The sequence below is a fragment of the Cricetulus griseus genome, chromosome 3, assembly GCF_003668045.3.
Source record: "Cricetulus griseus strain 17A/GY chromosome 3, alternate assembly CriGri-PICRH-1.0, whole genome shotgun sequence".
Taxonomy (NCBI): domain Eukaryota; kingdom Metazoa; phylum Chordata; class Mammalia; order Rodentia; family Cricetidae; genus Cricetulus; species Cricetulus griseus.
Window position 1 is genome coordinate 44,738,913 of NC_048596.1, and position 13,642 is coordinate 44,752,554.

Sequence of the window (13,642 nt, forward strand, 5' to 3'; positions counted from 1 at the left end):
TGTGCAACTCAATGCCAGGAAAGTCTTTCCCTTAGCCTGCTAATGAGCAATAGGCTGCAGAACCCACACCGGGCCTGGGACCTGCAGTCAGAGTGCCAGAGGCTATCCTCTCCTGCCACTAGCTGCTTCATACCTGTAGTTTCTCTGTAGCACAGCCACCAGTTAAAGTCAATGGCCCTTAAACCAGCAGAACATCCATCAGAGTAAAGGGTCACCTTTATTCTAACTAATGTTTTCTGAAGAAGCCCACCCCTAGACTTGCAGGCTAGGAACTTATTCTACCAGTTCTGCTTCAGTGCCCTTTTAAACCTCTTTGACAGCCTTGAGCCAAATGATCATCTTGAGGCATGTATCATAAGTGAACAGCTCGTCTCAGACTAGTCCAAGTGAAAAACTTATGGTACTGGCATCATAAAGACATTTTGCAAAACATTCTTAATTTAGTCTAGTGAAGCTCTGAGTGGAGTTTCTGACTGGGGTAACCCTTCAGTGAATTTCCTGCTTATAGCAACTGCAATGAAAATACCAGCTTCCTCCTATGGGTGCCTCCTCCCTGCCAGTGATATGGGTCTGGGACCCAAGCTCCAGGGAGGAACCAACTTTCTGGTCCCTGAATTCTGCGGGACCAGCACCCACACTGAACAGTTCAGCAATGTACCTGACAAACATGCTACAAAGGGTGGGGGTGGAGGGCAGGTATTGGAGAAAGGGAACTTGGACAGCTAACTCCACTCAGCACGTGTGGAGTATGTATGTTCCAGGAGGGAAGCCCAGAAAAGGTGCCTGACCTCTACCCTACTGACAGAGTCACTGAAAGAGAACACAGGATGTAATAGCTCCAGGAAGAGCTATCCTCATTGGAATAAAAGATAGGCAGACAGGGTCCTGTCTAGTGGGGACAGTGTGTCTGGGTAATAACATGCCAACAAGTGCCAGCTTTGGCTCATAAACAAACTACGGAAGGGAACTGAGCAGCCATAGCATACGTTAAGATGTTCCATGGTAGCTTTAGAAACTGGCATATGGTCTGAATATCAAGAACTTAAAGTAACCTGAGGGCTTAAAGTTTCTGTGTGAATTTATAAACAAGGATTAGCTTTAGAACTTAGCTCTAACTCTTTAAGAAGGCTTGCATTGGTTGAATGAAGAGACAGCATCTAATGACAGAGACTAGTTTATTGGTTAACAGCGAAAAGAATGATTTTCATCCAGTTACACAGTAGCTCACTCATTATGTGCCCAACACCTTGAGGGTTTGTGGAAGGACAGGCAACCGTGTCACTTCCCCAATGCAAGATGCCCCAAATAATACGTCCCAAGCAAAGCTGAGACAGGGATCAGTCAAGTTCTACAAAGCCGGCAGCTTGTTTTGGGTTCACAGCAAGCCTTGGGCAGAAAAGCTCCTCCTTCGGCACTGTTTCATTTGCTTCTCTCCCTCTGGAAGCAGCCCTACTTTAGTATAAACTGGCTTCTGAAATTCTAAACCATGCATCTTTTAGCCAGAGGCTCCAACACTTCAAGTTTTTCTCTTGGTCTGACAAGTCTAAAGCAAGTCCTTGAGCAACAACCCCACCCCAAACTAGCAGCATGGGGGCCTCTGGCCACTTTCCAGAACACTGAATTAAAACTGAACAAAGGAAAAGGGTTACTCATGTTTATGTCTCTGCAAAATGACTCTTACTGAGTACTGGCAATTATCGCAAAACAGATAAAACAGGCCATCTCAGATCCAGCTCTTCATACCTTCCAAGCTGTGTTTGGGGTGGGCATGTGAAACCATCATCCCAGCTCAATGGGCAGAACTACGGTGAGGGGTAAAGGAGGCACAGATGGGCATTATGTTGGAAGTGCTTAGATTCCATGCTGTCTTTTGCCAGCAAGCTATTTAAGAGATGTGGAGGTAGTGAGGAGATGGCAGAAATGGAGTGTATATTAAGCTACCAGTCAGAACTGCCATGGCTCAATGACGGGTTCTAAATGTTCTCATTGAATATACCATCCCAGTACCATAGGAGAAGCCAGTTGCAAAACACAGCATGTATTAACGTAGTGTATATTAATCAGGAGGAACATGGTTAATGCAATTTTAGAGAAAGCAAAATAAAGGAGCATCACATAAAACTAAGTTCAACAGAGAATAAATGATGCATTTGTAACTGCACAAGGTCACATATTCCCTCTTTCTCCCATTAACTGAACTGAAACAGAGGACAGAGAATAGTCTGAGCAACAAGCTAACTACCTTCCTTCTGACCCCTGTGCACTTTCTCCCTAACACACACTGTACAATGGAACTTGCATGGTGGTGTATACCTATATTCTCGGCCCTTGGGAGGTAGAGGAGAAGACAGGGAATTCACTCAAGGACATCTTTGGTTACATGTGAATTTGAGGTTAGCCTAGGCTGCATGAGAACCTGTCTTAACCAACCAACCAATCCACCTACCTATCCCAAAGTAGAAACAGAAGTTTCATAAAACTGTAATTCTTCTGAGTATAATATCCTTTGGTACTTACAACTTGGTTGCATTTAAACCTTACAGTTTCTGTTCATGATTCAACACATAGAATTCCAACAACCCCCCAAAGGGGTTCCAACCCTCTCAATGTGTTAAGACCTACATTTTTGAAAAACACTTGCAAGCTGTGGTGGTTTGAATAAGAATGACCCCATAGGCTCATATATTTGAATACTTAGTCATCAAGGAGTGGAAATGTTTGGAAGGATTATGATATACAGCCTTGTTGGAGTAAGTGTGTCACCAGGGGTAGGCTTTGAGGTTTGTATCATTTTATTTGATTATTCATTTATTTATATGTGTATAGTTGTTTTGCCTGCATCTGTCTGTGCACCACATATGTGCAGTGTCCTTGGAAAGAAGGCACTGGATCTCCTGAGATTAGAGTTACAGCCAACCATAGTTATGAGCCACCATGGATGACTGGAATTGAACCCCATCTTCTAGAATGCAGTCAGTGTTCTTAATTGCTGAGCCATCTCTCCAACCTCCATTTTTATTTTTTTGGCTTTTTTCAAGACATGGTTTCTTTGTGTAACAGTCTTGGCTGTCCTAGAACTTGCTTTGTAGACCAGGCTGGCCTTGACCTCACAGAGATCCACCTGCCTCTGCCTCCTGAGTGCTGGGATTAAAGACATGCACCAGCTAATAAATTCAATTAAATCTTCAGTTGATTTTGTACATCTATAATACAGATCATGTACATCAATTCTATATAACAAACATCTGCAAACAGGACTGAGACACTTTCTGCTTAGGAGATGACAGGGAAAAATTATGAAATACCTCAGGTGTCCTTGGGAAATAAATCATCAGAACTTAAAACTATTGGGGCTTTATCGGAGCCTAATCAATGATGAAAAACCAGCTTCAACCAGCTCTAGTCTTCCATATAGACAAAGAGTGATATAGTTATGTTATTTAGTGGAGAGAATGCAGTTTGAGAATTGTCTTACTAGGTAATTTCTGTGTTGTGTGAACATTACTATATACCTACCTGAACCCAGACGGTACAGTCTACCATATATACCCATGCTATTACAGCACAGCTCTGAGACTATAAACCTAGCATGTAACTGTAGAACATGGGCAGCAACTATTTGTATATCTAAACAGAAAAAAAACTAGGTGACAAGAATTTTTCAGCACCATTAACAATAGTATGAAATGTTTTAAGTTGAGTTTTCAGTGACAAAATGCCATTATGTGATATGACAATAGTTTATATAAGTAACCATACCACCTTGTGTGAGGAACAACAAGTTATACATGTAAGAAGACTACCAGAGAGATAAGAAAAAAGGGCTAGAAGAAATATTTGAATAAATAATGTGAGAGAAATTTTAATGACTGAGAAATTTTCTCAAATTAATGTCAGATACAAAAGCACAAAATGCAAGTAGGATAATTGACCATGCTTGGTTCTAATAACTATATCTAGCACATTATATTTAAATTTCAGATAATCAAAGATAGAGAGAGAAAAAAAGCCTTTGGAACCAAAGATAAAAATTACACCTCATATCTCCTCAGAAAACATTAAAAAAAAAAGGAGCACAGGAAAAAAATAGGTATTTACAGAGGAAAAAACAAACAAACAAACTCAAACTAAAGTTCTGTGACTTACAAAATTATCCTGGCAATGTGGAAGTGAAAGAACTTTCTTGAATAAATAAGATTACAAAAAAAAATGCTGCATATCTTTCAACATTTTTTCTCTTGGTGGTAGAACTTTAAGCCACAGCCATACCTGAATCAGGGAAATGCTCAACTACTGGGTACATCCCAGGCCCCACGGGAAATATTAAGATGTTCTTTTTCCCCTTCCTTTATAAAAAGGATATTCTTAGCTAAGTTATGGTGGTGTGCACTTGGAACCCAAGCATTCAGGAGGCAGGAGGATCACCATAAGCTAGAGGCCACCTGATATATACAGTGATCTTTGTAGTTTGTATAAGTGTTTTACAATTAAATAAGCAAAAAGTAAATACGTGGAGAAATGACAGACAGGCTTATGTTTAATAGTCTTATTAGTACAAGTCTAGGCCTCTGGTTCAAGGTCATATAAATGGAGGTCAGAAACATCTTTCTAATGGGTGGAGATGCTGCTTAGTGGTAGGATGCCTGAAAAAAAGGAGAGAAGCAAGGAGAACTGAGATGGAGAAGGAGACCAATAATGAGGAAACAGAAAAGCTGAGAGATTGAAGGGGTGGAGAATGAGGATTCACAATAGACAAGTGACTGAAAACAAGCAGAGGAATGAAAAACTGAGAGAGGTATGACACCAGAAGTGAAGCATTTTTCAGGAATGTCCTGGTTAACCAGGCCATGAATCACACTAAGTGAGCCAAGCATATAATCTGATTGAGAAACAATAAAAGAGTTAAAACCAATCCAATTTGTGATCAGAGACCAGCTATGTCCACATAAACTCATACTTTTAATACTTCTATGTTTCCTATAGGTCTTCCCTCTAAAATTAGGATGTTTTTCTTTTTGGCAGTCAGTATTTAGTCAATATTTCCCACAAAGCTAAGTGTCATCTGAAGAAAATTCCAAAACTCCTACTTAGAATTTTCAGAGCAGAAAAAAAAAAGTATATTCAGACTTGGGTTTCAAACTCTAAGAGCTACACACACTCTCTCACACACACACACACTCACACACACACACACACACACACACACACACACACGCCATACACATACAGAAGTATAGTCAAAACAAATGCATATCCTAGACTGTTTAAGAGTCTAAGATCCAATGGACATAGAGACATTCTGAACTGTCAGGGAAAGTCTCATGTTTGCCCACTATTGTCTCTGAATGTAATAAGGACTCAGAGGTCCAGGAGAGGTATTTCAACACCCTGAAAGGAGAATTTTTCACTTTGCTTCCATGCTCTTAGCAATGAGTTTGCTTCTTCTGTTCTTTCTCTGTGTTGCAAACTCAGAGAAGGTGTATTGGCCGGGACCATAAATAATCCTTACTATAACACACAGGTAATAGCTTAGCAGGCTTTAAAGAGGTAGGAATACAACTGCATTGAAAACGTCTACAGTATTTACTTATCAACTCTCAATTCCAGACTCAGCCTGAAGGACAGATGTCTATGAGAACCAATGGTGGGAAACCCATTATGATCAAAGCAAGACCTGAGTTGGGTGTAGGGAGGGGTACCTTGACACTAAAAACAAAACAAAAACACAAAACAAAAACTTAAAAAATATCTCATCATGACCAACCAGTTAGATGTACACATTAAGAAGAAATGAGGAGGAAAAGGCACCTTGGTGTGAAAGCTTAGCCATGCACCAAAAGCTAGAGAAATAAAGACTGAAAGCCGAGTTAGAACACAGTGAGACACACTGGCTGTCTTCCTGTTCTGAGCTTTTAGGGGCTCTGAAATAATGTGTTCATGAAAGGATTACAGCAAGATAGTTGGCTGCATGCTGGGAAAATACGAGAGAAAAGAGAAGTCAGAAATCAGTGCAGCACTACAACCTTGGTTTGTCTAGTTAATGCTTATTTCCTTATTTGGAGACAAAGGAGAAAGAAATTCATGCCCCAAACAATAAGAAAGCTGAGGATCTGCACAGACAAAAGCAGAATGTGTAAAATTGCGGGAGACTAATACACAACGTTTGCAAATAACTAAAACACCAAGCAAAAGGGAATAATCTGTGTGTCCCTGTATCTCTGTGTACTTGTGCATTTGGAGGCTAGGTGTCATTCCTTAGGTGTCATCTACATTGGGGGGTGGGAGGGGGGATAGGTTCTCTCATAGGCCCAGGGCTTGCCAAATAGTGTCAGCTAGCCCCAGACATGTGCCTGTATCCACCTTCCCAGAACTGGGATTACAAGCATGTGCTACCATGCCCATCTTTTTACATGGGTTCTGGGGGCTTGAACTGAGGTCTTCATGTACTTTACTGAGCAAATCAGCTTCCGAGCCTCTACAATATGCCTTAGCTACATTGCTTGTAGTCTACAGTGCATTTTCTACAGTTCCACAGGACAGAAAGAAAGGCCATTAGCATTCACTCCCAGATTCCTCTCACATATACACAGCAAGGGAGGGACAGTTAAGTCTGCTTTGAATTAAAGTTATGAACATCACACTTTAAAACCAAGAACAAACTGTTGGGAGTTTATCCTTGTTTTGTCTCACCGAAACCAAGAAGTTTCAGAAACTAGAATTCTGTAGCTCTGAATTATCTTAATGATTTAAGAAATTGGAAACGATGACTTTTGCATATTTTGCTGCAAATGAAAATAAAATATATCACTCTAATATGTTTCTGGGACTATGTGTTAAAGGGGTGCTAGTTATGGGTAGCATTTTTTTTTTGTTATTGCTTAAGGATCAACTGCAATGCCCGATCAGGCTTGATGAAGGCCAGAGAAAAAGCTCCAGAGAGGGTGTGACTTACCTCACACAACTGAGTTCTAATGGGGAAACAACAACTTGGGCAGGTTATGTTTTGTCACCTTGAAAAGGGTCATCTGGGAAAAAGGTATTTCCTCAGAATTTTCTGTAGACATTTTCTTGATTAGTGACTGCTGTGGGAGGACACAGCCCATTATGGGTGATGCCGCCCCTAGGCTGGTTTTCAGTGGTACTGGAGAGCAAGGTGCAGAGAACAAGTCAGTAAGCAGCACATCTTCAGCGTCTCTGCTTCAGTTCCTGCCTCCACCATTCTGCCTCAACTTCCTTCATGATGGACAAAACACTATAAAATGAAATAAACCCTTTCCTCCCCAAGATGTTGTTGGCTATGGTGTTTCTCACAGCAATAGAAAGCAAACTAGGATACAGCTTTATTATTTTAATCTGTGGCACAATATGTCACCTTATGAACCAAAGGAACTGGGCCATGCTTTTACAACGAAATCTACACTGAATGACAAATTACTGTAACATGAAAAATAAAAGACCCAGAGACTGATATTGGGGTTCAAGCTGCAAGCTGAATATCAGAAAAAGCAAACCAGCCAGCCATATGTTAGTTGCTGCCTTCTTCTTTGTGTATTAGACAAAAAAGGAGATTTGTGGTGAAATATTGTTTATGATTTACTAAAGCTTACCTGAGGATTCAGAAAGCAAAGTCAGCCACAGGCCATAGAAGCCAGGCATACACTTTTAATTCCAGCAACCAGAAGCTAGGAGGTGGTGGTACACACCTTTACTAGGACTCAAGATTAAAAGATAAACTGATCCCTCTGAGTCCAAGGCTACCCAGATCTAAACAGGAATGAATCAGTCAAAAAAGAGAATTATAGCTCACACTTTTAATCCCAACATTAGGGAAATACAGAAGACAGAAGCAAGGTCTCAGAGAGGTATTCATTCTCTAGCCACATTGAAAAAAAAGGTTACAGTCTGAGGTTTGGTGAAGAGCTCCTGCATGGTTCAGCCCTTTCTGCCTGAGCTAGAGGTGAGAGCTAATGGCCAGTACTTTGCTTTCCTGATATTCATCTTGAAGTTTGAACCCCAATATCAGTCCCTTGGTCTTTTAGTAATTCATGTTACAAATTACTGGTAGAAATTGAAGATGTCGATAAAAATGTCACGGAACTAATATACTTTTATAGCAACCAACCAAAGAACAGATCAGATTTCTATTGTAACATCAGGTGAAATCTGTAATGACCAATAACAAAGAACCTGGCTATTGTGCTACTTAGCTGACAAATTATTTAGAGAATTGATTTCCTTGTTATTTTGCTAATTTAAAAGTGCTAAATTGATTGCCATTAAATCACAACATGCAGTTCTTTGTAGATACAACATATTTAATGGGCATAAAATGTGTATTGATAGACACTTTACCCTTGCTAGTATGTAAACAGAGGAATGAAATCATATATATTTCTTCCATTTTCTGTGTAGATGACATACGTAAAATTTATTTTAGTGGGTAGCAAACTGAATATAAGAAACAAGGATCTATACAGCAAAAGTCTTATTGTCTTTGGTCCATGTGCCATATTCTGATTAAAAAAAAAAAAAGTTGTATTTTTTTTAAGCTTCTCCAGGGAAAAGCTATTTTCACCCCCAATTTTCTAACTGTTTGGATATCCTGGTACCTACAACATAGCAGTGAACCCATAGGCATGTTACAATATGTCTAAAGTAAGCAATATATTAAAACTATAGTCTCCAAGAATTATGAAACACAGATTAAGAAAGAGAACCGGAGAGGTATAATAGTAAACATTCCAAAGGCAATTGCCAGCTTACATTTTGATAACTGAAAATTATCTATTTTACTGTGCTTGTAGGCACTGTGCATTTCAGCTAAGGGGGCCAGTGGCTGATTGACAGGCCCTGCTCGTTGGCTGATACAAACCCCTGCATACTGGGTATGAACTGTAATTAGAATATTAAGACTTGTAAAAAATAAGCTATCTTAAAAAGATCAAGAAGCCAGAAATTCTTAGATACCTAAAAAAGAAGTGTGTGTTGAAAGTAAATTTTGACATACCACATCTCAGTTTACCCAACTGCTGGGGATTTCTCACTTCCTTCTTTGTTTTCTACCTTTACTTAATGTCACTGGTCTCTCCACCTGCAAGCTCTGATAGGCCTATTAATGGCATCTCCATTCAGACACACATACTGTGAACTTTAGCTCATAGACTGTTTCCTACACCCTTAATTATCCTCCACAGTCAACTCTGACTCATCAATCCTCTACTACTCTCAAAATCCGTATCTCCACTTGTTGACTTTCCCTGCAGCAGAGAGGAGATCCTGATACAGAACCAGCTCTCCAGACAGGGGTGTGATGAACAGCTCCTGAACAACTCCCTGCTTAGTAGAGACTATGTTATACAACAGCCCAAATCACACACTAGCAGCAGAGAGGCCATGTCACCAGGACACTACATGTCTTCACAAAGGAACTGATTTTGAACCCAGCTACAGAGTCAAGTGAAGGTTTTGCATGCCCACCCATCAAGCCAACAACGTTTTAAACAAAATGAAAGCAAAACAAAACACGGTGACTCACTCAGTACTCCCAGTTCTATCCTGCAAGGAAGACTATGGTATGATCTTGTAATTAGCCTAGGGCTCTCCATGATATTTTCATTTTCAGAACCTCTGCAGTGTTAAAAGCATCAATCAGGCACACGGACCTGCTTGCATTCCAGACAGAAAGGCTTGCCATGCAGCGTGTGTTGTAGGTTGGTTTTACAGGGTTATTTATGAGTAGTTGAAACATCTAGATAGGTAAGATAGCTGAGTGGTAGAAGTGCTTGGAACCAAGCCTGAGAACCTGAGTTCCATCCCCAGAACCTTCCCCCATAGGCTGTCCTCTGATGTCCACATGTGCACCGCTGTATGTATGTACACACAAAATAAATACACTAATGTAATAAGAACTAAAAATGTAAATTGAAAAAAAAAAAGGTTCTGAAATAGTAGAAAAAGTAATGACTTCAACGTATCTCCCCACTTCTTGCCAATTATTTGTATCAGGCACTAAAATGATAAATCACTATCTGTCCAAAGAGCACTTACCTCATTGTCTGACTCCACAAGAACTTGATCATATTCACTAAGCGCTACTAGAAACATGATCGAGGTGACATTTTCAAAGCAGTGTATCCATTTTCTTCTCTCTGACCTTTGGCCCCCTACATCGACCATTCTGCAAAGTTAACAATATTCATATTAATAACAAAGAAAAATTTAAGAGTATCAATAATACTACTTACAAACTAGGGAAAATACAATACTTGAAAGACAATGGCAGCCAGGTCAATTAATGATTATTGACTATCTATTAATTGTCTGTTACCTGACAGAAATAAAGTGAATCACTGTGGTTACTAGGAAGTTACTAGATATGTATGAAAACTGTAACTATGTAAAACGTCCTATTTGTGCCAAGCAAAATAGTATTTTTATTAAATTACGCACTGCAAAGGCAAACACAGGATGTTTTTATGTTAAACAAAAATAACAAATAATAAATTTCATTTTCATTTCCTAGATGTCAGAGTGAAGACCCTCATGTGTTACTTGAGGATGCCAGGAATGACCATGAGTACATTCAAAAGATACAAGATGACCTGTATTTCCAAACAAGGAAGGAACTAATTGTAAATATGATCCTGCCTATACTTCCTTCTGTAGGATAAGAATTTGGGATCTTTTCTTTCTCTCAGTATTGGCAATAGTTTAGGACAGGCCCAACCATATCAGGCAGGATGGAACCTCACAGGGCATCATTTGAACCATTTCCTGGGTCTGCTTTTAATGCATTCACTCACTTGGTTACCCTCAGACACCAGCACAGGCACCAAGAATAGAGTGGAAGTATGTGTTTGTGCATGTCTAGCAGTGCCTGATACCAAATCAGCTCCTCCAAATTGTTGGAGCCCATTTTGACTGATGCACACAACATTCAGGAAAGAAGTCTCAGAAAATGAGAAGGTTTGGTATGAGAAGAACAGTGCTCTGTAAGAATGTACAGAACACAGTGCCTGCTCTTGGTATGTTGCTGACTCACACAATAAATCCAAAGGAAGGACTTGAAGAACTTCTGTTTCTTTGAGTGTGCATATAGGGGTGTATGTGTGTGTGCTCATGTCTGCATGTTTGTGTGGAGGAATAGGATGTCAATCAAGAGGCTTCCTCTGCTCCTCTCCACCTTGTGAGAGATAGGGACTCTCACTGAACCTGGAGCTCATCAACTGGCTACACTAGATGGCCAAAAAGCCCCAGGACCTTTCTGTCTTTGAACCTTCCACTCTCCGGACCTTGGGTCATAGGTATACATTACCATACTTGGATTTTTATGTAGATCATGGAGACCCACAAGCCATGTACCTTATTGAATGAGCCATCTCCCCTGCCCAGAAATCAAGGATCATTCATACTACCATTTCTAAAAGACTACAAAGGCACAGGGGTGAGATAAGAGGGAAAACCATGGGCCCATGAGACCCATGAGCTTTGAATATCAAAAGTGGAACTTTTAGGTGTTAAAAATAATAAAATGCTGGCTCTGCCCCAGCACCACTGTGTAAAAATATGCAACTCACTTACACAGAATTCCTATTCAAGGAAGTCCTACTGCAGAGAACCAATGCTCTGCATCTGAAGATGACAGGAAATCAGACCCTGAAGTCATTCATTACTTTCATCGTAGTAGCAAAAAGTATCCTTCAACACTGGTGCATAAAATGTGTCAAGAATGAGATGGAATCCTAATCAGTTTTTGAAATTGGAAAGCAACCAAGATGTGAAAATCTCCAAGAAGTACTGCATTCTTTTTGAAAATTTTCTATAATGTAGCTAAGTAAGTAAATTTTGGTATCCAGATGTTATAAACTCAAAAATATGTAACACAGAATGTTGACCCCAGGAACTTTGGTGGTTATATACAGATAAAAAAAAAAAAAGAGGTTCACACATATTTTCAAGGTGGTATCTATTTCACAGCCATGTACTTTTGAGCAGTATACTGTGGCAAGATTACCCCACAGTGCAAATAATAGAGTATAATAATAATAATAATAATAATAATAATAATAATAATAATAATACAAAAATTGGTGCTTTGGCAAGAAACAGCCTAGCACATGTCAAGCTGAGGACCACAGCAGAGACATGCTGCAGGGGGAGCTACATGAAGGCGGCTTCATGGCCTCAAGCACAGGCCCATCCTAAGTGAGTAGGCCCCCTTGAGAGCCAGATCAACACTCAAGTCAAAGGCATACATACATGGTCCCTTAAAGCTCTAAGTGGTTTGTACAACCAAGTGATCATGAAACAGTAAAGTGAAAAGATACTAGTATTGTTTTTCTTGTGTTAAAAACAGTTCCAGTTGAAGCATTAAGACAAACAGCAGCAGTGAACAGGGAAATAATGAACTCCCATTCTTTGCCATATTGTTTTCTGTTAAGTTAATTACTCTAATTTTAAAAGCATGAATTTTGAAACTCTCAAGCACTTTATTGTATAAAACAGCATGATTTTGTTAATGCTACAGAGAAATTCTGCTTTGGTACCAGAAAAATATCAATATGGAAGTTTTCAATGGCAGGAATGTTGGTTCCTGTCTAAAATCCCAGCAACTGGAAGGCTGAGATAGGGGGATTGCTGTGACTTTAAGCTAGTCTGGGCTACAGAGGAAGACTCTATCTCACAAAACAAAAGTTTCTGAAAAAATATAGTTGCTATTACTCATAGGATTATATGACCATTTGTATCTTACAAAATTTTAAAAATATATTCAGTGTCCTCAGATAAAATGATTTTGTCTGTTTCTCCTCTCTCTTCCCCCCCCCTCTCTCTGTGTGTGTGTGTGTGTGTACATATGTACATATAGTGAAGACCAATGTTTGAGTAACTATGTTCTACCCCCAGCAAATAAGGTTTCATTAATTGTCTGGTATTTGGCCTGAAATGAATATCTTTCTTTTGCTTTCTCTTTCATTGATACATTATTTCAGTTGTGCATCCCAATGATGACAATCCACACAAAGCTGCAGGTGCTAATGAACTCAATTACTACCTGAAAATGACACTTTGTAAGTCAAAGGGGTATTCGATGATCCCTGTGGTGGGGACTCGAACTCTAAGCACATCTTGCTGTGTAGGCAGGTAGGAAGGGTCGGCCACACGATCCAAGTCATTCAGATAGCTAGAAGAGGGAGATAGGAGACTGTCAGTTACCATCATTCCTGACCCATGGAAGGGAAAAACAAAACCAGTCACAGAAAAAAAAAAAAATTTCAGATAGTGACAATCTAGGAAACAGACATGGTCAACCTTCCATTGCTCAGAGGAAGGCTCTCCACCCAATGTGGCCTACTAACCATATCCCCATTTCCTCATCATAGGGAACTCCCACAAAAGTAAGGGGGAGTTGCTAAGAAATTCAAGTTATTCTCCTACCCTCTATTTGTTTAGCAGGCTTGGCTGGCAAATCAAGAGTTACATAAAGTTTTTAATTATTTATACAAAGATTATTTGCATAAACAACAATGTAATAAAGCTGAGGATAAAGTCAGGAGTTGTCTTTTCCTTTGTTTGCAGAACATCACCCCCCCCCCAGGAAGTTTCCTCAGTCCCCTGAGAGAAGACGGACAGTGGCACACCATGT

General features: G+C 39.8%; 1 protein-coding gene across 1 annotated transcript in view; it reads right to left on the minus strand.

Annotated features, from left to right (window-relative positions):
• The window catches only part of Gnaq (guanine nucleotide binding protein, alpha q polypeptide), a 239,918-nt gene that overhangs the window by 30,291 nt on the left and 195,985 nt on the right, over window positions 1–13,642 (minus strand). Inside the window, exons 4-5 of the mRNA NM_001244052.1 lie at window positions 13,052–13,180; window positions 10,048–10,177 (exon numbers count right to left, since the gene is read on the minus strand). Of these exons, the coding sequence (NP_001230981.1) occupies window positions 10,048–10,177; window positions 13,052–13,180 (259 nt within the window). The remainder of the gene's footprint in view (window positions 1–10,047; window positions 10,178–13,051; window positions 13,181–13,642) is intronic.